Source organism: Mus caroli, unplaced genomic scaffold, assembly GCF_978045245.1.
Source record: "Mus caroli unplaced genomic scaffold, Mus_caroli_1 scaffold_8, whole genome shotgun sequence".
In the NCBI taxonomy this organism is placed as follows: Eukaryota; Metazoa; Chordata; class Mammalia; order Rodentia; family Muridae; genus Mus; species Mus caroli.
In genome coordinates this window covers 59,570,669-59,598,411 of record NW_028227263.1, presented here as the reverse complement: position 1 = coordinate 59,598,411, position 27,743 = coordinate 59,570,669, and the positions used below count along the sequence as shown (strand labels likewise).

Below are 27,743 nucleotides of genomic sequence, written 5' to 3'. Positions count from 1 at the left end.
GGTCCAAGGTACTTGAGACTGATGGTCTAACTATGGGGCCCCCCTTCTCCTCAGCTTCTTCCAGCCTTTTCCTAATTCAACCACTGGGATCTCCGAATTCAGTCCAATGGTTGTGTGGAAGTATCTGCATCTGTCTCAGTCAGCTTCTTGTTGGGTCTTTCAGAGGTCAGCCATGCTAGTCTCCTGTCTGTATGCACATCATAGCATCAGTAATATTGTCTGGGTTTGTAGCCTTCTTTGAGATAGAGCACCATTAGGGCAGGTCACTGGACCTCCTTTACCTCAGGCTTTTCTCCATGTTTTTCACTGTAGTTTTTTTTTTTTTAGAAAAGAAACATTTCTGGGTCAGAGTTTTTGACTCTGTGATGGCAAACCATCCCTCACATTACTCCATTTCTACTAGAGGTTCAGTCTAAAATTCTTTCTACTCACTGTTGGGCATTCCATCTAAGTATCTTGTATATTGTTTTTATTATGATTAGGTATGATCTTTGAAAACATAATTTTTCTATTACTTTTAACATGAAGAGGATTTGTGTTTTGTCAAATGCCTTTTCAGTATCTGAGATGATGATGTAGATTTTTTAGTTTATTTTTACTATGGATTATATTAATGGATTTTCATATAGTGAACACACTTTGCATCCCTTGGATGCTTTTTAAGTTAAATCTCCTATAGTACTAATAAGTGTTAGACCAGCATCATTTGATAGTTATTTTTTCCTTTGTTGCAAAAATACAGAGTAATTTAAAATAACTCAGAGAATAATTCAAATGGCTGTCTTTGAACAATGCAAAAATATTTTCATATTTTTCTCCCAAAAGTATTCTAACTTGTGATACCTTTTTTTAAAAAAAAATGTATACTACCTCTTTGAGGATAACTTAGAATACATTATCATCATATTTAATCTATTCCAATAATTCTTCCATATTTATGCTTTCTCCCATTCTACTATTTGCAAACTATTAAAAAAACCAATCACGTCTACTTTGCACTGTAAATATGCTCTGATATTTATGGCCTTCCATTACATGAGATTTAACTACCAAGGGGACACAGTTTTAAAGATTACTGATTCCATATCATTCAGCATTTTACCCCACTCAGCATCTATACATTGCATAAATTCGTCTTTCTTTTAATCATATTCTATGTATGGAGTGTGTTATTTCTCATATGTGATTTAATGAATTTATACAGGATAATGGGGCTAATTACTAAATAGAGCAATCAAGTTTGAAAATCAAAATGTCACTTCACTTTCATGCCTATAATTAGAACACATTGTAGTGCATTGAGCAGGAAATACTTATTAGATAAACTCCAGCCTTTCCACAGATTAAAGGGAAATCCCCCAACTGATAAGTATATAACAAGCAGATTAGAAAATGTGGCATCATTAAGGATTGTGGAAGAAAACCAACAATATTTTTAAAATATAAAGCATTAAATATTTTATACAGAAACCATTGACTATAAAATGATTGTATAATAAAAGGTTAATGTAAATTAAAAGATATGATTTGGAAAAAATTTAAATATGACTTTTATTATAGCTAATTTGATTTAGGTGGTTATTTTTTCAATTTAAGTTTTATAGATATATAATTTACGATCCATGTTTTTAAAGTGTGACTGCAATGGGTGTGTGTGTGTGTATATAGTGTATACATATGTGTGTTTCTGTATGTGTGCCCAACACCACAGTCAAGCTTAAAATACTTAGAAGATTTCATTGGGCATCCTGAATGCTGTATCCTCAACTTTTATGCTTTTATCAACTCATAGCTACCCTATTTTAAAATCTACTTTCTGTTCCTTTAATTGTACATTTGAATAAATAATATAATTGAGATTATATGCCTTGTGCCACCTTATGATTTTTACTAAGCATATTATTTTCCAAGTCCATCTAAATTATAGCATGAATCAAATTTATGCTCCCTTCATTGTTTATATACAATACATTTTTAGTACAATATACTCAAATTGTAAATTTACATCCCTCAACTCCTGAAAGATCATTTACTAATTATCTCCCATATAGACCCACATCATTACCCATTAAAAACTTTTCATATTAAGAATAGTAATAAAATAGGATAAACAAATATATTCAGATTATAAAAAACATTGAAATAAACAGAAGAGGAACCCCTGCAAAACCAAAAAAGGCATGAGAAACACACATATAAAAATAAAAAAATAGACATATGCATCTTTACAAACAAGGAGACCATAAATAGATAAACTTCAGAAGTTAATCTCCTGAAAAATATAATGAAACAAAGAATTTCCAAAATATCACTGAGTTTATAGTGTGTTGTTCATGTACTTGACATGCATTATTCCCTTGAAACTCTATCAAATGTGAGGGTTTTTTTTTAATTCCTTATAGGGATACAAAATTTAAGTTGAGATTTTTTTTCTCTATTATAGACATGGATGTATTTTTGGTCAGTACCATTATTCCAGACAGTTTACTGTTTCTATTGCATTTTTTTTTCTGAACTTTTTTTTTCCCTTTAAAAAATGTTTATTTATGTGAGTGTATGTACATGCTCATGTAAGTGTAGTATACATGTGTGTGCCTATGGAGGCATTTCTTCTCCTATGGGTAACTTGTGGTCAGGCACTTCCTCCTAAAGGAAAGATGAACAAGATCAACTGAGAGCGGTGTTGGGCACAAGCAATGAAGCCTGTTCTATCCTTGAAGTGACTATCAGAAAAAAGGACTATTTATCATCCCATGCATATATATGACAGCATATGCATATGCCTTAAATTATGGAATGTATGGCCTGCTCAAACGCAGATTATTCCATATAACAGGTTATCTGTCAATCAGGGTAAGGATTCTTTCCTTCCCCTGGGGAGCAGCTCCTCACTTTGCCTAGACTCAGAGCTCTTGAGCTGCAGGATGCTCAGGGCGGGTCCCATTCTATAGACTGTACTCTCTGCTTTTACCTTCACTTTTTTTTTAATTAGGTAATTTCCTCAATTACATTTCCAATGCTATCCAAAATGTCCCCAATACACTCCCCCCCCCCAGTCCCCCACCCACCCACGCCCACCCCTTGGCCCTGGCATTCCCCTGTACTGGGGCATATAAAGTTGGCAAGTCCAATGGGCCTCTCTTTCCAGTGATGGCCTACTAGGCCATCTGATGATAGAAATGCAGCTAGAGACAAGAGCTCTGGGGTACTGGTTAGTTCCTAATAATGATCCACCTATGGGGTTGCAGTTCCCTTTAGCTCCTTGGGTACTTTCTCTAGCTCCTCCATTGGGGGCCCCGTGATCCATCCAATAGCTGACTGTGAGCATCCACTTCCGCGTTTGCTAGGCCCCGGCATTGTCTCACAAGAGACAGCTATATCTGGGTCCTTTCAGCAAAATCTTGCTAGTGTATGCAATGGTGTCAGCGTTTGGAAGCTTTATCGGATGGATCCCTGGATATGGCAGTCTTTAGATGGTCCATCCTTTCTTCACAGCTCCAAACTTTATCTCTGTAACTCTTTCCATGGGTGTTTTGTTCCCAATTCCAAGAAGGGGCACAGTGTCCACACTTTGGTCTTCGTTCTTCTTGAGTTTCATGCGTTTAACAAATTGTATCTTATATCTTGGGTATCCTAAGTTTTTGGGCTAATAACCACTTATCAGTGAGTACATATTGTGTGAGTTCCTTTGTGAATATGTTACCTCACTCAGAATGATGCCCTCCAGATCCATCCATTTGCCTAGGAATTCCATAAATTCATTCCTTTTAATAGCTGAGTAGTACTCCATTGTGTAAATGTACCACATTTTCTGTATCCATTCCTCTGTTGAGGGGCATCTGGGTTCTTTCCAGCTTCTGGCTATTATAAATAAGGCTGCTATGAACATAGTGGAGCATGTGTCCTTCTTACCGGTTGGAACATATTCTGGATATATGCGCAGGAGAGCTAATGCTGGATCCTCTGGTAGTATTATGTCCAATTTTCTGAGGAACCGCCAAACTGATTTCCAGAGTGGTTGTACCAGCTTGCAATCCCACGAACAATGAATGAGTGTTCCTCTTTCTCCACATCCTCGCCAGCATCTGCTGTCACCTGAATTTTTGATCTTAGCCATTCTGACTGGTGTGAGTTGGAATCTCAGGGTTGTTTTGATTTGAATTTCCCTGATGATTAAGGATGTTGAACATTTTTTCAGGTGCTTCTCTGCCATTCGGTATTCCTCAGGTGAGAATTCTTTGTTCAGTTCTGAGCCCCATTTTTTAACGGGGTTATTTAATTTTCTGGAGTCCACCTTCTTGAGTTCCTTATATATATTGGATATTAGTCCCCTATCTGATTTAGGATAGGTAAAGATCCTTTCCCAATCTGTTGGTGGTCTTTTTGTCTTATTGACGGTGTCTTTTGCCTTGCAGAAGCTTTGCAACTTTATGAGGTCCCATTTATCGATTCTTGATCTTACAGCGCAAGCCTTTGCTGTTCTATTCAGGAATTTTTCCCCTGTACCCATATCTTCAAGGCTTTTCCCTACTTTCTCCTCTATAAGTTTCAGTGTCTCTGGTTTTATGTGGAGTTCCTTAATCCACTTAGATTTGACCTTGGTACAAGGAGATAGGAATGGATCATTTCGCATTCTTCTACATGATAACCGCCAGTTGTGCCAGCACCATTTGTTGAAAATGCTGTCTTTTTTCCACTGGATGGTTTTTGCTCCCTTGTCAAAGATCAAGTGACCATAGGTATGTGGGTTGATCTCAGGGTCTTCAATTCTGTTCCATTGGTCTACTTGTCTGTCGTTAAACCAGTACCATGCAGTTTTTATCACAATTGCTCTGTAGTACAGCTTTAGGTCAGGCATGGTGATTCCACCAGAGGTTCTTTTATCCTTGAGAAGAGTTTTTGCTATCCTAGATTTTTTGTTGTTCCAGATGAATTTGCAGATTGCCCTTTCCAATTCGTTGAAGAATTGACTTGGAATTTTGATGGGGATTGCATTGAATCTGTAGATTGCTTTTGGCAAGATAGCCATTTTTACAATGTTGATCCAGCCAATCCATGAGCAAGGGAGGTTTTTCCATCTTTTGAGATCTTCTTTAATTTCTTTCTTCAGGGACTTGAAGTTCTTGTCATACAGATCATTCACTTCCTTAGTTAGAATCATGCCAAGGTATTTTATATTGTTTGTGATTATTGAGAAGGGTGTTGTTTCTCTAATTTCCTTCTCTGCTTGTTTATCCTTTGTGTACAGAAAGGCCATTGACTTGCTTGAGTTAATTTTATATCCAGCTACTTCACCGAAGCTATTTATCAGGCTTAGGAGTTCTCTGGTCGAATTTTTAGGGTCACTTATGTATACTATCATATCATCTGCAAAAAGCGATATTTTGACTTCTTCTTTTCCGATTTGTATCCCCTTGATCTCCTTTTGTTGTCTAATTGCTCTGGCTAGGACTTCAAGTACAATGTTGAATAGGTAGGGAGAAAGTGGGCAGCATTGTCTAGTCCCTGATTTTAGTGGGATTGCTTCCAGCTTCTCACCATTTACTTTGATGTTGGCTACTGGTTTGCTGTAGATTGCTTTTATCATGTTTAGGTAAGGGCCTTGAATTCCTGATCTTTCCAAGACTTTTATCATGAATGGGTGTTGGATTTTGTCAAATGCTTTTTCAGCATCTAACGAGATGATCATGTGGTTTTGTCTTTGAGTTTGTTTATATAATGGATTACATTGATGGATTTTCGTATATTGAACCATCCTTGCATCCCTGGGATGAATCCAACTTGGTCAGGATGGATGATTGTTTTGATGTGTTCTTGAATTCGGTTAGCGAGAACTTTATTGAGGATTTTTGCATCAATATTCATAACGGAAATTGGTCTGAAGTTCTCTATTTTTGTTGGGTCTTTATGTGGTTTAGGTATCAGAGTAATTGTGGCTTCATAGAATGAGTTGGGTAGAGTACCTTCTGATTCTATTTTGTGGAATAGTTTGTGAAGAACTGGGATTAGTTCTTCTTTGAAGGTTTGATAGAACTCTGCACTAAACCCATCTGGTCCTGGGCTTTTCTTGGTTGGGAGACTATTAATGACTGCTTCTATTTCTTTAGGAGATATGTGACTGTTTAGAGCATTAACCTGATCTTGAATTAACTTTGGTACCTGGTATCTGTCTAGAAACTTGTCCATTTTATCCAGGATCTCCAGTTTTGTTGAGTATAGCCTTTTGTAGAATGATCTGATGGTGTTTTGGATTTCTTCAGGGTCTGTTGTTATGTCTCCCTTTTCATTTCTGATTTTGTTAATTAGAGTACTTTCCCTATGCCCTCTAGTGAGTCTGGCTAAGGGTTTATCTATCTTGTTGATTTTCTCAAAGAACCAGCTCCTCGATTGGTTGATTCTTTGAATTGTTCTTCTTGTTTCCACTTGGTTGATTTCACCCCTGAGTTTGATTATTTCTTGCCGTCTACTCCACTTGGGTGAATTTGCTTCCTTTTGTTCTAGAGCTTTTAGGTGTGTTGTCAAGCTGCTAATATGTGCTCTCTCTAGTTTCTTTTTGGAGGCACTCAGAGCTATGAGTTTTCCTCTTAGAAATGCTTTCAGTGTGTCCCATAAGTTTGGGTATGTTGTGGCTTCATTTTCATTAAACTCCAGAAAGTCCTTAATTTCTCTCTTTATTCCTTCCTTGACGAAGGTATCATTGAGAAGAGTGTTGTTTAGTTTCCACGTGTGTGTTGGCTTTCTATTATTTATTTTGTTATTGAAGATCAGTCTTAGTCCATGGTGATCTGATAGGGTGCATGGGACAATTTCAATATTTTTGTATATATTGAGGCTTGTTTTGTGACCAATTATCTGGTCAATTTTGGAGAAGGTACCATGAGGTGCTGAGAAGAAGGTATATCCTTTCATTTTAGGATAAAATGTCCTGTAGATATCTGTCAGATCCATTTGTTTCATAACCTCTGTTAGTTTCACTGTGTCCCTGTTTAGTTTCTGTTTCCATGATCTGTCCATTGGTGAAAGTGGTGTGTTGAAGTCTCCCACTATTATTGTGTGAGGTGCACTGTGTGCTTTGAGCTTTACTAAAGTATCTTTAATGAATGAGGCTGCCCTTGTATTTGGCGCATAGATATTCAGAATTGATAGTTCCTCTTGGAGGATTTTACCTTTGATGAGAATGCCCTTCCTTGTCTTTTTTGATGACTTTGGGTTGGAAGTCAATCTTATCACATATTATAATGGCTACTCCAGCTTGTTTCTTTCTACCATTTGCATGGAAAATTGTTTTCCAGCCTTTCATTCTGAGGTAGTGTCTATCTTCTTGTCTGAGATGAGTTTCCTGTAAGCAGCAAAATGTTGGGTCCTGTTTCTGTAGCCAGCCTGTTAGTCTATGTCTTTTTATTTGGGAGTTGAGTCCATTGATATTAAGAGATATAAGGGAGAAGTAATTGTTGCTTCCTTTAATTTTTGTTGTTAGAGTTGGTGTTCTGTTTTTGTGGCTGTCTTCTTTTAGGTTTGTTGAGGGATTACCTTCTTGCTTTTTCTATGACCTGGTTTCCGTCCTTGTATTGGTTTTTTTTCTGTTATTATCCTTTGAAGTGCTGGAGTCCTGGAAAGATAATGTGTGAATTTGGTTTTATCGTGGAATACTTTGGTTTCTCCATCTATGGTAATTGAGAGTTTGGCTGGGTATAGTAGCCTGGGCTGGAAATTGTGTTCTCTTAGTTTCTGTATAACATCCGTCCAGGATCTTCTGGCTTTCATAGTCTCTGGTGAAAAATCCGGTGTAATTCTGATAGGCTTGCCTTCATATGTTACTTGACCTTTTTCCCTTACTGCTTTTAGTATTCTATCTTTATTTAGTGCATTTGTTGTTCTGATTATTATGTGTCGGAAGGAATTTTTTTTTCTGCTCCAGTCTATTTGGAGTTCTGTAAGCTTCTTGTACGTTCATGGGCATCTCTTTCTTTAGGTTTGGGAAGTTTTCTTCTATAATTTTGTTGAATATATTTGCTGGTCCTTTGAGTTGAAAATCTTCATTCTCATCTACTCCTATTATCTGTAGGTTTGGTCTTCTCATTTTGTCCTGGATTTCCTGGATATTTTGAGTTAGGATCTTTTGGGATTTTCCATTTTCTTTGATTGTCGTGCCGATGTTCTCTATGGAGTCTTCTGCACCTGAGATTCTCTCTTCCATCTCTTGTATTCTGTTGCTGATGCTCGTATCTATGGTTCCAGATTTCTTTCCTAGTGTTTCTATCTCCAGTGTTGCCTCAATTTGGGTTTTCTTCATTGTTTCTACTTCCCTTTTTATGTCTTGGATGGTTTTATTCAATTCCATCACCTGTTTGGTCTGCTTTTCCTGTAATTCTTTAATGTATTTTTGTGCTTCCTCTTTAATGTCTTCTACCTGTTTAGCAGTGTTCTTCTGCAATTCTTTAAGGGATTTTTGTGCTTTCTCTTTAATGTCTTCTACCTGTTTAGCAGTGTTCTCCTGCAATTCTTTAAGGGATTTTTGTACTTCCTCTTTAATGTCTTCTACCTGTTTAGCAGTGTTCTCCTGCAATTCTTTAAGGGATTTTTGTGCTTCCTCTTTAATGTCTTCTACCTGTTTACCAGTGTTCTTTTGTATTTCTTTAAGTGTGTTATTAAAGTCCTTCTTGATGTCCTCTACCATCATCGTGAGATATGCTTTTAGAACCGGGTCTAGCTTTTTCGGTGTGTTGGGGTGCCCTGGACTGGGCGAAGTTGGAGTGCTGGGTTCTGATGATGGTGAGTGGTCTTGGTTTCTGTTAGTAAGATTCTTACGTTTACCTTTCACCATCTGGTAATCTCTGGGATTAATTGTTATTGTTGTCACTGTTTAAAGATTGGAGCAGACTCTGTGTTCCACTCACCAGAAGTCTCAAAATCCTGTGGCGGGTGTTGTGGGTAGCTGGCAGGTGTCAGCAGACCCTGTGCTCTAGCTACCCCAGTGCTGTTCAAACCGGAAGAGGCTTGTGGCCCTACTCAGTTCGGATTTCTGCCTCCCCAACCAAAGCAGTCTCAGGTCCCGTGTGATTGTACTGGAGCAGAAGCTGTGTACCACTCACCAGAAGTCTCAAAATCCTGTGGCGGGTGTCTTGGGTAGCTGGTGGGTGTCAGCCGACCCTGAGCTCTAGCTACCCAGGTGCTGGTCAGACCCGAAGAGGCTTGTGGCCCTACTCAGGCAGGTTTTCTGCTTCCCTAACTAATGCAGTCTCAGTTCCGGCGCGCAATTGGATTGGAGCAGAAGCTGTGTTCCACTCACCAGAAGTCTTAAGATCCTGTGGCCCCAGAAGTCTTAAGATCCTGTGGCCTTTCTGAACTTTATTATCAAAAAAAAATTCACGTGTCCAAAGGTGTGTGTTTATTTCTAGATTTTCAGTTGCATTCTATTAATCAAACCCCAACTCAATTAAGCCAATTTTATTAATGGAGATGTGGAGTACAAAGTGAGATCAGAAATGGTGATACTTCTACTAGTTATTTTATTATTTAGGATTGTTTTAGCTATTCTTTTCTTTAAATTTTAAACTGTAGTTCATCAAGGAAATTCTATATTTCTTAACATATTAAGTGTTCATGCATCAGCAATTGAAGTGGATTAGAGAACCCAATTTTCAAAGTGCACATCTTTCTCCAGCACAGAATGGCAATAGCTTTAAAAAGTAGTACATAATTTCAGGTATTTGTGAATGAAAGAAAATTCAAAACAATGAGGGAATGAGACTAGAATAAAAATTATTAAAAATAATAAGAGATTATTTTTAATCTCTTATATTATAATATAATTATTTTAATTTATTTTTATATAATATAATTATTTAATATAAATTAATATAATTATTTTAAAATTTTTATTATATTATATAATAGTATAATATAAAAAATAAAATATTATACAAATAATAGAGAACATATAACTGTTAAGTCAATTCAAACCAGCTTCAGAGCCACAAGTCATGTACAGTTAAACAAATATTCACTGTAGTCACAATACATTACGAATAATAGAGATGAGGCAAAACAAAAAATATGATGTACAACACACTATATTATAAGTAACTGTTAAATAATACTATCAAACTGTTTAAAATAGGTTCAAAGAAGGTATATCTAGTTAAAATATCTTTAATAAAAGAGAGAAAGTAAGTGAACATATTAGAAACAGAAGATATCTGGACAAATCTGCACCAAATAGAACCGAAGGTGAGTTATGCAATAGCCAGTGATTGTAGAGAAAGAATAAATTAGTACACATGAAGCTAGAGGAGCCAAATCCATACCAAAAGACTGGTTGTAGTTCTTACCAATATTATACCACTAGATTTTGTACAGCCTCAAATAGGTACACGAAAAGAGATGAACTGTGTAAAATGAAGAAAAAAATGTAAGAATTATTGTGGTATTTGCATTACCTATAAATTCTTTAGGTTTCTGCAATTGTTGACACAGAAAATATTGGCTACATATTCTCCATTCTGTTATGAAGCATCATGACCTTTTTAGTTCTGATTTTGTTCAAAGTATAATGTTCTAGATAGCAGATAATTCTTATTTCTTTTCTTCACATGTTCAGAATTGTAAGATTAAGGCATGTGCAGATTCAATGTTGGCTCAGAAATATTTTCTTATTTATGGACAACACATAAAGATATTTCACCATATTCAAGAAAAAAAAAGATGAAATGGTAGAAAATTTCAAAAGTGAAACAAGCCTCTTAATATAAAATTCATATTAAAAAGTTTAAAAACATCAAAACAAAAATGGCACATGGTGTCTAATTTTGCAACATAGTTAAAGAAGAGGTCAAAAGAAGACGATAACAGAAAACTCTAAAGGCTTAATTCATTTTCATATTTTATACAAAAATTAAAAATGAAATTAATAAAGTTAAATTCATCAAATTAAAACTTTAAGATTGTTAATCAATTTTGCAAGTCTCACTTCCTAATACATCACAATAATGGACTATGTTAACATATGAATGGTACAAAAACATTCCAAGAAAACTTTGCATGACCCACATTGAATTTTATTTAAGATTACCATAATTAGAACCCATATCCCCCATGATTGGTGTGCTCTGTTTTCAGGGTGACACGTAAGACCATCCACTTGATTTCCTCTCTTTATTTTGCCATTGAAGAAATCAATAGGAATATTCATATTTTACCCAACATTTCCCTATTAGTTAAGATCGAATGTAACTTAATTGTGGATAATGAGGAAAGAGTTTGGTCCATGAAAAGAAAGGAAATTATTCCTAATTACTACTGTAAAAATCAGAGAAGATATTTAATTGTACTTACGGGACCTATATGGATAACATCTTACAGACTTGGACCATTCCTATACTTCTCCAGAACTCCAGAGGTAAGTCAGGGAGGGTTACATTTATTGAAATATTGAGTTTCTGAGTACTAAGGCTGAATAAAATGCAGAGAATTTATTGTACCTATTCTGATCTATTAAACATAAAGGTTAGCCACTTTCTGTGACAAACACAACTTTATGACAAATGGGCAGCAGAGACAACATAATGTGAAAAGTTTTACCAAAACATTTAGTTTATCTGTACTTGTATAGCAATTGATAAGAATTCTATAGGATTCATTAGGATTTTCCTGATCAGATGAAGAATCTACACTTTCTCATATGCTCTCCTGCACTGAGACCTTAGAGTGATCCCTATGCATTCCATCTTCTTCATAGTGATTCTTATGGTCAATATCTTTCAGCTTTACTCTGGTTATTTTCATCTCATAAGTGACCAGGAACAGTTCCCTCATCTCTACCAGATGACTCCCAAGGACACATCTCTACCACTAGCCATGGTGTCCCTAGCAGTTCACTTCAGATGGAACTGGGTAGGAGTCATCATTACAGATGATGACCATGGAATTCAATTCCTTGCTGAATTGAGAGAAGTAATGAAAAGAAACACTGTCTGCTTGGCATTTGTCACTACTATCACTTATGATCGGATATTATACTTAAAAATGATTCATAAATATTATCACCAAATCATAGTGTCATCAGCAAAAGTTGTGATCATCTACGGTGATAAAGAATCTCCTATACAATATAACTTCATACTATGGAAATACAAAAACATTCAGAGACTCTGGATCAGCATGTCACAATTTGATATGATCACAATGACAGGAGATTTCATGCTTAACTCCTTGCATGGGGCTCTTATTTTTTCACACCAACAGTCTGAGATGTCCGGTTTCAAACAATTTATTCAGACAGTGCACCCTTCTAACTACAGTAATGACATTTCTTTTGCTAAACTGTGGTGGACTTACTTTAAGTGTTCTTTGACACCACCTGATTGTAAAACACTGAAGAATTGTCCAACCAAAACTTTATTTCAATGGTTTTTTGTGCCATCCCTTGGAATGTCTATGAGTGAAACATGTTACAACTTATACAATTCTGTGTATGCTGTTGCCCACTCACTTCATGAGATGCTTCTACAACAAGTAGACACATGCTCAGAGAATGATGGAAAGGTACTGGAATTTAACTCTTGGAAGGTAATAATTCTTACACTGAATTGCATATATATCATAGAAATGGCATTTATAAAGGAAATCATAAAGTCAAAATCTATGTAAATCTATAAATAACCTTAATCCTAAATGCACGTATTTCTGGACTCCTCCACTGCGTAAGAGGCATACCATGTTAATGTCATTTAATTTATGTTAGAGCCAACAATGCCACATGAGGAAGAATTTCACTATCTTAGACATGAAATTTCCTCTGTTTATTTCAAACATACATGTATCTCAGGTTTTTATCATTTGAATGTTTTTCTCCTGAAATTAGTAAATGAAATCAAGAAAATTTCTTGTCTCTTATTACAATAAAAATTTTCAAATTAATGTAATGAATAGACCTCAAATAATATCAAGTGCTTATTTTCATTTTAAAGAATTGACTATTTAGTTTTCTTATCTTATAATCAAATAACACTAGTCACAGAAAAAAATGGATAATTTATCACTGCTCTCTAAGCATAAATTCAATCATGCATTTGTTATGACATCAAATACAGTGAGAAAAGAGTATTTGTAAATCATAGTGAAACTTTAAGTATATATGGAATATATGTTTCTTTTTTGTACTGAATACTTCTGATAAAGGTAGATTTTATAAGCCCATAATTGATATGAGTGATATTACAAACTTTATCATTTCTGTACTAATATGTATGCATAGTTGAAACTAAAATGCAAATATGTTTTAGATGTTCTCTTTTCTGAAGACCATACAGTTTGTAAATCCTGCTGGGGACCTAGTGAACATGAACCAGAAAAAAAAAATGGATACAGAGTATGACATTTTCTACATCATGGATTTTCTAAAATACTATGGACTTAAAATTAAAATAGGAAGATTTTCTGGTCACTTTCCAAATGGTCAACAACAGTTTATGTCTGATGTAATGATAGAGTGGGCTACAGATATCAAGCAGGTATTTTAGTTTTAATTTTAATACTTTACATGAAGCAAAAAAACCTATAATCTTGTCTATTTTTGTTTTGTTAAGGAATAAAATTTTTAACATTTCCTCACTTATTGACTTCTACCATCCGACATTCTCTCTGTCTCCTTCTGTCTCTCTCTGTCTCTGCCTCTCTGTCTCTGTTTCTCTCTGTATCTCTCTTTCTCCTTCTCCACCCACAGTTTGTTTCTATATTTCTCTTACTTGCTCTCTCATAAGTGTTTCACTATAAAAAAAATCACAATATATTCATTCAATTTTTATTATTAAAAGACAAAAAATGTAATTTAGCTTTATAACATTATACAATGTGTAAAGGAAAGTTTTTCCTCAGATTTCTCTTGTGAATCACTGCACTGTTTGGCACATATGTTAAACTGTTTATTTCTATGATATATCCTATTTTCTTCAGAATTCAGCCTCCATATGTAGTGTGCCTTGCAGACCAGGACTTAGAAAATACGTTCAGGAGGGAAAGGCTGTCTGCTGTTTTGATTGTTACCGCTGCCCAGAAAATGAAATTTCAAACATGACAGGTAAGGATATGTTTTTTCAAAGTAATAAAATTGCTTATATCTTCCATATGCATGCAAAAGTCCTTTGTGAAAAGGAAAAGATAAATAAAAATGAAATCACACAGTGATAAAAAATAATATACCCTGTCTGTTGGACTATATTTTTATTTCATAATTCTAGAAGCAACAAAAACAATATTTCTTCAGAATACTAGAGATTATATATTCCTTAAAGTTATATATTTCAAAATTTTTAAATATATAGATACTTTGTTCTTTTGTTTTTCACTATCCATCGAGTTTTAAAACAATAACTACATGTTAATTGATGTTATACCATGTTTTAGAAGTATGAAATTTTGTATCTCGCTCTGGTAGATCAAAAGTATCATTGACAGTTTGCATTTTCAATTGCCACCAGGTTCAGATGAGTTTGGAGTCCAAGCATATGGAACTCTGAATAACAGCTTTTATTCTAAGATTCATATATAGTATGCAGAGAAATATAATTAAATCGCTAGTGGTATCAGTGTTGAGGTTAACTGAAGCATTGCAAATGAATTTTCAAAGTAGTAGTGCATTAGGAAGATGAAGTATAGAATTAACTTTGTTGCAGGGGATAGAAATAACCAGACAAATATCTAAAAGTTAAAGAGTCAAGCCAGGATGTAAATGGTTTCATATGATTTGCATGTGGGGATTATGGAAATGAAGCACATACTTGAAAAACTACACTAAAATGTTAATGAAATTCCACTACAAACCCAGAGACTACAGTAAAAAACAAAGCTACTTAGAGTGATATATAAAAGAAATTAATAAACTTTTATTGATTCAAATGATTTTATAGCACTTGTATCAAAATCAAATTACCAGTCACATTTATTGACTTTTCTTTTTGTTGTTGTTGTTGTTGCTGTTGTTTTGTTTTGTTTTGTTTTGTTTTGTTTTGTTTTGTTTTGTTTTGTTTTTCGAGACAGGGTTTCTCTGTATAGCCCTGGCTGTCCTGGAACTCACTTTGTAGACCAGGCTGGCCTCGAACTTAGAAATCCACCTGCCTCTGCCTCAGAGTGCTGGGATTAAAGGTGTGTGCCACCACACCCAGCTTATTGACTTTTCAATAAAAGACTCTAAAATATTTTTTAAATAATTTTGTATTAAATTTTCTTGCTCCTACAAGTTTTCTTTTTTCTTGTAAATAGAGTCTTTTCTCATAAAGTGCATCCAGTCATGTTTCCAAGCCCTCTACTCCTCTTGGCTTCCTCCCACATCTCTTTCTTCCAGAACCATTCCCTTTCTATTTTATGTTCAGAAACATGTGGACATCCAAAAAAAGATATTAAACCAGGATGAAAGAAGATACAATAAGAGAAAAAGCGTCATTATATCAAGGATAGATAAGACAGCGCAATAGGAGGAAATGAATTTCAAGGGCCTGCAAACAATACACATATAATATATATATAAATAACATAATACCAATTAGGAAACATTCCTTAATTTTTTATAGATGAGTACTATTTGGAATTTTTGGAATTTGCTGGTTCTCTAGAATATGCATTGTTCATATTATGACCATCCAAGTAGTGTTGGGCCTGGGCTCCATTTTGTGGATAGAGTATAAAGTTAAATCAATCATTGCTTGTTCATTTCAACAAGGTATGTGCTACTGTTGCTGCAGCATATCTTGCAACCTGGACATATAACAGGTGAAGGGTTTAGTGAATATCGTAATGTCTGTGTTTATCTTTTCATAGCCGGTAGAATAAGACTTCTAGCACAAACCAACTACACCTTTCCAGAATCAATAACCAGAGTCGAAGTTGTCATCAGCAATGTAGCCATGATATCAGATGTCAGATGGTTGCATTCTGACCAAACGTCAACATGGGTTGTTTATAGATTTTCTTGTCACCTGCTCAATCAACAACTCAACCAATTTTAACCGTGCACACTACTTTCCTGGTTGCCAAAATGAACAATTTAGCCTCTGTAATGTCCATTTGTAGAACTGTTCACTAGTGTCATCCTTACTTATCCCAAAATGTTTCTACTGTACTATATTTCCTGTAGTCAACCAAATATCTTCAAATTCCAGCTGTTCACTCTTAACTCTCCTTCCATAACCCACAACAGACCACTTGTGCTCCTGTCTTCTTGAACCCTCAATAACAAAAAGACCTATTGTTTTTCCTCATCCCAGTAAGCCTCACCCTCCTCTTTCTGTAGACCTCTTCCTTATCTATCCTCTAAGGGTCCGTGTATTGTTTGCATTTATCACTTACTTAACAGTTAATATAAACTTTTAAATGAATGATACTACATCTGTTTTCTGGGTGTGGGTTATCTGACTCAGGATGACATTTTTTTTAGTTCCATCCATGTGTCAGGAAATTTCACTGTGTCATTTTGTTTTTAATAACTAAGTAATACTATATTGTATAAATGTGTGCTATTTTATTTATGCAGTCTTCAGTTGAAGTGTATCTACTTCTTTGTGGTTTGTAGCTATTTTGACTCTAGATACAAAAACATAGTTGAGCAACTGTCCTTGTGGTATGAGAGAGTACTAGGTAAATATACAAGAGTGGTATAGTTGGATTTGGCATTATATCTATTCATAGATTTCTGAGAAATTGCCATATTTATTTAACAGTTATTTCATAAGTTTGCATTCCTATCATGTTCCCCTTGCTCAGCATGCTTGTTAACACCTGTGTTATTGAATTTAGCCAATTTGACAGGTTAAATGATGGAATCTTAAAATGGATTTGAATTGCATTTCCCTAATGGATAACGATGATGAAACTCTCTTTGAGGGTTTCACGGCCACCTGAGAGTCCTCTCTTTAGAATTCTCCATTTAAATATGTATTTAAATATTAAATTAGATTTTTCTTTAATTATCTAGTATCTTGAGGTCATTCTAGACTTTTCATATTAGTCCTAACTCGAATGCAATGGGGTTTGAATGAAAAAAGATTTACCAATCCTTGGGCGATTGTATTGTCTAATATTTGGTTTCCTTTGCTTTAAAGAGTTCAGTTATATAATGCCTCATTACGAATTGCTGGTGTTAGTGCCTGACCTATTTTTCTCTTGTTCAGAATGTCCTGTGTCAATATATTCTTTTGAACATTCTGTTACACTCAAGTAAAATGTGTCTAGTTTTATGTTGAGGTCTTTGATCCGATTAGGGAGGAAAATTGTGTATGGAGATAAATATGGATCTATTTATATTCTATATTCAGACATCCTGTTTAACCCACACTATTTCGTAAAAAAGGATTTTTTCCCCTCAGTGTGTACTTCTGGATTCTTTATGCATTATCAAGGGTCTATAGGTATGTGAACTTATATCATCCTAAATTCAATTCCATTGATTAATACACCTAGTTTTATGCCAATACCATGCACCTTTTATTACTATAGATCTATAGTACAACTTGAAATCAGAAATGGTGATTCATCCAGCAGTTCTCCTAGTCCCCAGGGTGTCACATGACATTAGGAAATGTTCCTTAAGGTCTGCAAAATTTTAGGTTTACATTTTGATGGGGTTTTTGAATCTATATGCTGAAGTTGAAAAGATGGTTATTTTCCTATGTCATTCAACTGACATAGTTGGGAGATCTTTCAATCTTCTGATAGTACTTAAATTACTTCCTTTCAAGATTTTAGGTTTGTATTTTCCTTACAAGACTTTCATTTGTTTAGCATATGTTTCCATAAGAATTTTAAACTATTTGAATTTATTATGAAGGATGCTGTTTCTCTAATTTCTTCTTCAGTCAATTTTCATTTGTGTACAGGAAACTACAGTGTGTGTGTGTGTGTGTGTGTGTGTGTGTGTGTGTGTGTGTGTGTGTGTGTTAATGTTGTATCCAGACATTTTGCTGATAATTTTGTATCAGCTGCAGGAGTTCTCTAATGGAATGTTTAGGGTTACATGTGTTTAAAATTACATTATCTGAAAATGAATCTTCGACTTTATTTTCTACATATTTTCCTATTGCTCTAGCTAAAACACTAAGTACTTTAATGAATAAGTAGGGAAATAGTGGATATAACTTGGTTCCAATTTTAATTAATTAATTTATTTATCAATTTATATATTTATTTGATTCTGATGCTGCACATTCCTGATCCCCATGTCAAAGAACCCCTACCACTACCACCACCCACTTCATCTTTGAGAGTTGGGTTCCTTTGGTTATCCCTTACCCTGGCACAAAAAGTTTCTGCAAAAGCTAGGCTCATCCTCTCCCACTGACAGCAGACAAGGAAATAATGGAGTTTGAGCTGTGTATCTGCTATATATTTGAAGTAGACCTTGATCCACCTCATGTAAGCTTTTTAGTTGATAGCTTAGTTTCTAAATGCTTGCTTGGGGAGCAATGGAGGAGTGTTCCCCTTTGTTCACATCCATACAAGAATATGCTATCAAGTGATTTTTTTTATCTTCGCTATTATGATGCATATAAGATGCAATTGCAGTGTCATTTTTATTTTCCTTTCCCTGATGAGTAAGAATGTTGAACTTTTTTGTTTTGAATGCTTCTCCACTATTCAAGATTCCTCTGTTGACAAGTCTCTATTTAGCTCTGTATCCCATTTTCTAATTGGGTTATTGGGTTTGTTGGTGTCTAACTGCCTGAGTTCATTGTATGTTGTAGATAATAACCGTCTGTCATATGTAAGGTTGGGGAAGACACTTTAGCAATCTGTAGGCTGTCCTATTGACAGTGGCCTCTGCCTTACACAAACCTTTCAGTTTCAGGATGTCCTATTTACCAATTGTTGAGCATTAAACCTGGGAAACTGATGTTGTCTTCAGAAAAATGTGTTTCCTGTTCCAATGAGTTCAAGGCTGTCCACTACCTTCTCTTCCATTGGATTTAGTGTATACACTTTCGTGTTGAGGCATTTGATCCATTTGTACTTGAGTTTTGTTCATGATAACAAAAATGGGTTCCGTTAGAGCAACACCATTTGTTAAAGATACTTTCTTGTGTGCATTGTATACCTTTTAATTCTTTGTCAAAAACCAAATGTCCATAGGGCTTTGGTTTTATATATTGATTTTATATTCAACCCTTTGAATAATCTGTCTTTTTCTACATCAATATCATGCATTTTTAATTACTGATACTCTGTAAATAGCTTGAAGGATGTTCATTCTTCTAGAAGTTTTTTCATGTTCAGGATTTTTAAAAACTATACTATTTGGTTATTTTTTTCTTCTTCTCCCTTTTTCTTTTCTGTGTGAAATTAAGAATTGTTTTTTTAAACTCTTTTTCAGTTGCTTGTTGGGTCTTTCAGAGGGCAGTCATGATAGATCCTTTTTTATGAGCACTCCATAGCCTCAGTAATAGTATCAGGCCTTGGGACCTCCCATTGAGCTGGATTACACTTTGGGCCTGTAACTTGACCTTCTTTTGCTCAAGCTCCTCTCCGTTTCCATCTGTAATATTTTCAGACGGAAACAATTATAGGTCAGAGGTGTGACTGTGAGATGGCAACCCCATCCCTCACATGATGTCCTGTCTTCCTGCTGGAGGTAAGCTTTATAACTTCCCTCTCTTTTCTGTCAGGAATTTCATCAAAGGTCACTCACTCCCTGTGAGCTCTGGGAGTCTCTCACCTCCCTGGTCTCTGGTACACTCTGGGAGGTACCCCCCCACACCTCCTATTTCCTGAGGTTGCCTGTTTATATTCTCTCTGCAGTGCTTCAGTCTGTTTCCCTCACCCCATACCAGATCAGGTTCCCCTGTCCCCCCATCAATGTCTCCCTACCCCATCCATTTTCCCTCCCAAGTCCCTCCCTTCCCACTTATGATTGCTTTCTATAAAGAATGTGTTAGTATTTTGATGGGAATTGCATAATTTGGTTGAATCTATAGGTGACTTTTGTCAATATGGCCTATTTTACTATTAATCCTACCAATCAATGAGCATGGGAACTCTTCCCATATTCTGATACTTTCCTCAATTTTTTTTCAAAGAATTTAAGGTCTTGTGATGTAAGTCTTTCTCTTACTTGGTTAGTGTTTTATTATATATTTTCTGTGTACATCATAAATGGTATTGTTGCTATAATTTGTTTCTCAGCCCATTAATGGTTTATTTAAAATGTGACTACTATCTTTTTTTAGGTAAATTGCCATCCATCTACTTTGCTGAATATGTTTTTCAGCTGCAGCACTTCTCTGGTTGAATTTTTTGAATCACTTATGTATACTATCTTATCACTTGTGAATAGCTATACTTTGACTTATTCCATTCTAGTTTGTATTATCTTCATCTCCTCTCATTGTCATATTGCTCTGGCTAAAATTTCAAGTACTAAGTTGAAGAGATACAAAAAGTTTCAGAATCCTGTTTCACCACTGATTTTAGTAGAATTGCGTTATTTGGATTCTCTCTTTTTTTCTTCTTTTTCTATTCATTTTTTAATTTTTTATTTATTTATTTACACTCTATATTTTACCCCTCACACACCCTGTCCATATTCTGAGAGTTCCACATCCCATACATCCTCCCCACCACCTGTTTCCATGTTCCCACCCCACCTGATATCTAAACTCCCTAGGGCCTCAGTCTCTTGAGTGCATTCCTGGGTTCATCACCTCCGAATGAACACAGACCCAGCAGTCCTCTAATCTATGTGTGTTGGAGGCCTCACATCAGCTGGTGTATGCTATCTGTTTGGTTGTCCAATATTTGAGAGATTTTGGGGTCCAGATTAAATGAGATTGCTGGTCCTCTTATAGGGTCGCACTCCTCCTCAGCTTCTTTCTGCCCTTCCCTAATCTAACCACAGGGGTAAGCAGTTTCTGTCCATTGGTTAGGTGCAAATATCTGCATCTGACTTTTTCAGCTGCTTGTTGGGTCTTCTGTAGTAGGGTCATGCTAGGTCCCTTTTGGTGAGTGCTCAATTGCCTCAGTAGAAGTATCAGGCCTTGGGATGTCCCCTTGAACTGTATCCCATCTTGGCCTGTCACTGGAAACACTTTTCCTCAGGCTTCTCTCCATTTCCATCCCTGAAGTACTTTCAGACAGAACAATTATGGGCCACAGTTGTTACTGTGAAATGGCCACCCTCTCCTCACTTGACGTCCTGTCTTCTTGCTAGAGGTGAGCTCTATTAGTTCCCTCTCCCTACTGTTGGGCATTTTATCTAAGGTCTCTCCTTTTGAGTCTTGAGAGTCTCTCACCTCCTAGGTCTCTGGTGCAATCTGGTGGGTTCCCCCAACTTTCTATCTCTGAACATTGCTTGTTTACTTCTTTCTGCTGCCCCTCAAAGCTTCAGTCCTTTTCCCTAACCCAATACCAGATCAGATTCCTCTCTCCCACCCAGTCCCCCACCCTGTCCACTTTCCCTCCCAAACCCCTCCTTCCCTCCACATTTGTGATTGTTTTCTTCTCCCTCCCATGTGGGACTGAGGCATCCTCACTTGGTCACTTTAGTTTTTTAAATTCTGTGGACTGTATCTTAGTTTTTTGTTTGTTTGTTTGTTTTTTCTTTGTTTGTTTGTTTGTTTGTTTTGTTTTGTTTTTTGGCTAATATCCACTAATTGTGAGTACATACCATGCATGTTTTTGGGGTCTGAGTTACCTCATTCAGGATGATATATTCTAGTTCCATCCATTTGCCTGCAAAACTTAGGATGTCCTTGTTCTTAATAGCTGAATAGTGTTCCATTGTGTAAGCGAACCACATTTTCTGTATCCATTCTTCTGTTGTGGGACATCCAAAGCTCACAATAATTTGTGAGTTGAGAATTTTGCCATCATTAATCTTAAAGAAAATTGGCCAGAAATTCTCTTTGTTGAGTTTTTATGTAGTTTTGTTAGCCAGGTTACTATGGCTTCATAAAAATAATTAGGCAGTGTTAATTTTGTTTCAATTTTGTAGAATACACTGAGGTGCATTTACTTTACATTAAATGTCTGGTATAATTTTATGCTAAAACCATCTGGACCTGGGCTTTACTTTGTTGAGTGACCCCTTATATTTCTTTAGGGGTTATAGGACTATTTAAAGAGTATACTGATCTTGATTTAACTTTAGTAAGTGGTATTTATGTAGAAAAGCATCAATTACATGCAGATTTTCCAACTTTGAGTATTACAGGCTTTTGGAGTAAGACATAATGATTTTTTGAAATCCCTCAATGTCAATTGAGCAGCCCAGATGAAACATGGTTAGTGGTAGTTGATAATTCTGCATTTTAGATATGAAAATATATTATAACACCTCAGAGGATAGGCAGCTTTCATGTCTAGTGCTGATTAAAGCTTATTAAAAATATAAAGTCTCTCTCTGTGTGTGTGTGTGTGTGTGTGTGTGTTTAATCATGGAACTCAGTAGTAAAAGTTGGAGCAGAAACATCTAGCTTGCATGGATTAAAATATGTTTTACAACAGAAGCTGCCCTTTTAATTCTGTTGCAAGACTAGCGGAGACCCTGAGAATTGTGATCAGAGTGGGAACAGTCTACTGAGAGCGTACCTGGTTTTCTGACAGGTGTGGCCTGTGGAAGAGTCGGGGTTGTCACTTTTGAAGCTTGAAAATACAACAGATTTATAAACTTGATTATGTTGCTATTGTTTTTGCCCACCCTCAGTTCCCCTGCCACAAATCTTCATCCTATTCTTCTCCCTTGCCTCTTATATGATACTACCCATCCCCAACTAGGGCATCAGAACAGCCTGTGTATGGTGCTGGTTGGTGGCTCAGTCTCTAGCAGCTCCCTGGAATCTGGATTAGTTTAGCCTTCTGATCTTCCTGTGCAGTCAATAACTGACTCACCTTCTATTCTTCTCCTAATTCAAACATAGGGGTCTCTTACTTCAGTTGGGTATAAGTCTCTTCCTTTCTCAGTAAATTACTGATAGGTCCCTAAGAAGAGAGTCATGCCAGGTCCCAGTCTATAAGGACATCATAGCATCCGTAATAGTGTCAGGCCATGGTGTCCTCTCTCCCATGGGATTGATCCCAAGTTGAGCTAGTTAATGGACTATCTTTCCTTCAGTCCCTTCTCCATTATTCCTTGCAGTTTTTGTTCAGACAGGAACAACGCTGGGTCAGGAATTTGAACTAAGTGTTACTAACCTTATATCTCAATTTGAGCCCCCATTTATCTTCCTTGAAGTGGAGTTTCCTCTCCACAATGTTGGGCATTTTTGCTAAGGTTACCACAAATGAGTCCTGAGAATAGTTAACCTTTCAGGTCTCTGGTACTTTCTAGAGGGTTCCAAACCTTCCACCCTCCCAGGCTTCTTATTTCTGTTCATTCTATTGGCTCTGTGGGCTTCTCTCCTGACCCCTCATATTTGACTTGTTCCCCTTTCCCCTACAATTTCTCACCATGTCTCCCCTTCCTCTGCCTCCTCTCCTTATTTCCTTCCTCTTCTAAATGGAATTGTAACATCTTCACTTGTTCCTTTCTGTTTGTTGCTCTTTTTAATGTCTGTGGGTTGTTTCCTAGGTTGTCTGTATGTTTTGGCTAATATCCAGTTATCAGTGAGTACATATCATGCATGTGCTTTTGGGTCTGAGTTACCTCACTCATGATGACATTTTCTAGTTCCATCCATTTGCCTGCAAAATTAATAGATAATTTGTTGGGGGACAGCCAGCAGCCCACAACGTGAACAGTTCCACTGAGATGGCAGCTCCAAGCTGAAAAGAGAGGAAGCTAGACGGGGAGGGAGAAGAAACGAGGCCAAGACAAGCTCATCCTGTTCAAAGCCCAATTTTACTAGTACCGACATCCAGTTATAAAGGAAGGGGGAGGGAACCCAATTTCCCACCAAACAATCTCAGGATCAAGTAACAGGGTGGGCACGTGTGTGGCTCCAAGTGGCAAAGCGGCTTGGTCCAGCAGTAGGCGTGGCAGGACGAATGAGCAGGAAGCTCCACCCCTGAGCAAACAGGTTCCAGGCTGGGTGAGGGGGAGGCTACATCTCCTCCCTTTTGTAAACAAAAATAAAAATAAGAAAAGAAAAGGCTGTCCTGAGGCAAAAAAAAAAAAAAAAAAAATTATCTATGCTCAATAGTTCTGCCTGAATTCTTAGGGCTAAAGAAAAAACCTGTTTCCGTGGGATTCCCTAACTCTTCTTATGGTAAACTGTATCTGGCAAAGACTGTCCTTATTATCCTAGTAAACCACTAACAGAATAGTGCTGAGCTGTAGACTCTGACTTTATAATGCTAATTAGTGCTGAATAGGTAACTTCCTGGTTGCATTTTAAGTAGGGCGTTGGAACCCTGGCTAAGTTTGACTGAACAAATTTGAATTAAACTTTGTTAAGAATAACACTGAGTTGAATTTCCTCCGCATTTTTGGATGACACGCGAGGAAACAGGGAGAAGGGGTATGACCGACCGGCTCTGTAGTACAAGGCCAATTGGCTTTTTTATTTTTAGGGTGGGAGGCTGTGAAGGGCTTGCCCTATCAACAGTACGGTCTCCAACCTCTCCCCCCCCCCCCTATTAATTAAGTTTAATAAGGCAACGCTAAACTGAGGTGATCAAATGATTTTCTCATCCGTAGATGAGTGGGCTTTTAACCTTGGCTTGGGTGGACATTGACCTGATTACTCCCGTGGGTGCTATCACGACCCACACTTGTGACTCTTGGTATCTTTTGGAGAGGGGAGGCAGAGCCTTAGATATTTTTGGTTTTTAGCTGGAATCAGATACCAACCTCCATTAAACCGGGTATGTCGCACAGGGAACTCAGAAACGGTCAAGTTGGATCTTCCCCTGCACTGGTTCTCTGCACCAAGTGGTACCCTTACTGTATTCATATGGTCACGAGCCAGCATGCACAATTCTGAGTGCTGTGCAGCTCCTAAAGGAGAATTGTCAACCTCAGATTTAGCAATGCCTAGGCAAGAATTATGTCATTAGTAACACCACGATTTGTGGCTAAAATAGGAGCTGGAAGTCTTTCCTCTTTATCCCTGTTATTCCCATAGCCTGAGGAACTAAGGACACCTCACAGTAATCGCGAGGGTGAAAAGCCAGAGGCCAGCTAAGGGACTAAGCCCATCTCTATCACAATAAAAACCAATCTCTATTAATATTTGAAATTTCTACTTCCCTAGCCCTCTTGGTCAGCCTGATTTCTAACTCAGACTGAAAGCCACGTGCTGGAATGTCCTTGGAAAGAAGATAACAGTTGCCACCTGTGCTCTAGGGGGCAGGGATGTACACCCATGGAAGTTCGGCTGGAGGATGTTGATTGACCTGCTTGAAAAAAGAAAGAGATCTAGACAATGAAAAAGTAGCAATGTAAATTTTCTTTTTGGGGAAGTCCGGGTACTTTGTTCAGTAGCAAATTGTAAAGCTAAGGCTAGTCTCTGGTCTCCTGTAGGGGAGCTGGCTCGGAGGAAAACAGCGTTTCTGGGAGCTTCCGTTCCCAGCTGAATTCTAAGCACAAGAGAAATTTTAGTCTTCATAATGATACTTACGAGAAGAGTCAGGATCTGTGTTCATCTGACGAATTAATCTCTCTGGCAGCCACCTCGCTCCATCTTCATCTCGTGAAAAAACACAAACCGAGCCTCTTCCCCAGATTAGAACCGGATCTGGACCCTTCCATTCGTTAGTCAGGGGGTCCTTCCATTTTACCAATGCATAAGAATTAGAAGTAACTGGATGCCAATGGCGATCTGCTCCAGACTGACCTTTAGTATCAGTTTGCAAATTAGCAAGGCACAAGCTCAGTCTCTGGGCTGGTTTTAGAATAGGAAAAAGGCCAGAGACTCTCTGGAAGTGGGGGATGTGCTCTGAATTAACTTTGCTAGGTAATTTAGAATATAGGAATCTCTAATATTGGACTGAATATTAGACCAGTCTAATATTGAGTTAGAATGGCTGGTCACACTGAAGAAAAGAGAAAAATCATTATGACTCTATTAAATGACTAATTTTACTAAGGCTGAATATACAGTCTCTGATGTACTATTGCCATAAAATTAAAAGGCTAGAAGCTAGTCTAAACAGGAAAAAGGACAAGCAAGGATGGATCTAAGACATGAATTTAATTTAGTTTTTTAGTCATTTCAATCAGGACACTGAGTTAACTTACCTGCCAGCTCATCACACAAATTACTAATATGCTTCTGCAGCATTCTGTGGAGAGAACCTGTTTTTTCCTTTCCTAATAAGGTAGGTGTTTTAGGATCAATCTATAAGCCAATAAGTAGATCCTTTTAAGATACTATAAAGCATTTATTAAATTTGACATTTTAATCTCAAATTTTGAAAATAAAGTATGATTTAAATAGTGTGCATGGGAATGCACCAAATAGTATATATTGGGATACAATTTCTCGCTTTTTTGTCTTTAAGAAGTTAAAGTTTTAAAATTTCAAAATTTTAAATATTTGGCTGTAAAGGGGTAGTGACTAACGTACTTTCAATCATTTTTTTTAAGGAGCGGTTGTAACTAGAAAGCTTGAAAAGTTATTAAGAGTCACACGTGTATAATTTATTTATTATTAACTAGGGATATGCATAAGCAATTGTAAATTTGAGAATTAATTGTATCTGAGGGACAAACAATTTTAAGCAATTGTGAGTTCAGAGATATGGCATTGACTATTAATATACAAATTAAGGTTTGATTGTTCAGCATTTTAAAACACCATCTACAGCACACATCTAGATTATTTGTGCTGTGTGTCTTAAGACTCCGCCCCACAGCAGCTAGTTGGGCCCACGTGGGCCAATGATCAGCTGGGAGGATGAGAAAAATGACTTTATAATAATGTTTTTTCTGGCCAAAGAATTGTCTTGGGCACAACTAATATTTAATTACCAATTAACAACAATTATAAAAGCTTTCTTTATTTTTTGTAAAACCTTTTGTAGTAAACTAAAACCCTAAGTAATAAAAGGATATTGTCTCTGAATCTCTTGGGTGAGAGCAAGGATTTAACGTAAACTTCCCTTGAGAAGCATTAGTTAATAAAATACTTTCCACTTAGGAAACAATATACACTGAATGATTAAAACTCTTGGCTTCTTGTATAGAAGCGGAAACAATAAAAATTTTTCTTACATAATGTAAAGCTATTTTAGCCATAACTAGAGGTAAGTTTTTTTTTTGTGATTACCAGTTTACTAGAAGCAAAAATCTTTGAATTTAAGCATTATTAAACATCTGAATAGATCTGCAACACTGTTAAAAAGAAATTTTCTTGAACACAGGGAAAAACTTTTTCAGGCACTGTTTGCAAAACAAAAGAAAGGCCACAAGCCGCTCTGGAGCTGCCCAGAGCCCTGTATTGACTCAAACGTAAAATACTTTTAAATCTGAGCATCAATCTTAAATTTATAATCAAACTGCAAGCTGTAGTCAATGGAACAATGGCAGTTTTAACCATAATTTTTAAGTTTTTTGTGCAAGGTTAGGATATCTACAACCTTGGAAAAGCAAAACTTAAGTTTAAAACAATTTATCATCTTCAAAACCAATATTAGAAGCATTACTATCATATTACGAAGTTTGGATGTCAATTAATACCTATGAATACCTATTAAGGCAAGCTTTAATGCTTTAATAAAGAGACATTGCTTTAAATCTTATCTTAAATTTTACTATTTAGGATAGGAATCACATTAATTATTATTTAAAAGAGAAATATCTTTAGAGACCCAGCCTCTTGGCC

The 27,743-nt window shown here is 36.4% G+C and overlaps 1 protein-coding gene across 3 annotated transcripts in view; it reads left to right on the top strand.

The window, feature by feature from the left end:
• LOC110298405 (vomeronasal type-2 receptor 116-like) overlaps positions 1-27,743 on the top strand; it is a 35,240-nt gene that overhangs the window by 675 nt on the left and 6,822 nt on the right. Inside the window, exons 2-5 of one of the 3 annotated variants that reach the window (XM_085841548.1) lie at positions 11,119-11,398; positions 11,764-12,567; positions 13,302-13,511; positions 13,954-14,077. In XM_085841548.1, coding sequence (XP_085697674.1) covers positions 11,119-11,398; positions 11,764-12,567; positions 13,302-13,511; positions 13,954-14,077 — 1,418 coding nt within the window. Of the gene's footprint in view, positions 1-11,118; positions 11,399-11,763; positions 12,568-13,283; positions 13,512-13,953; positions 14,078-27,743 lie in introns of all 3 variants that reach the window. The other 2 variants (XM_085841547.1, XM_085841549.1) reach the window with 2 other exon arrangements.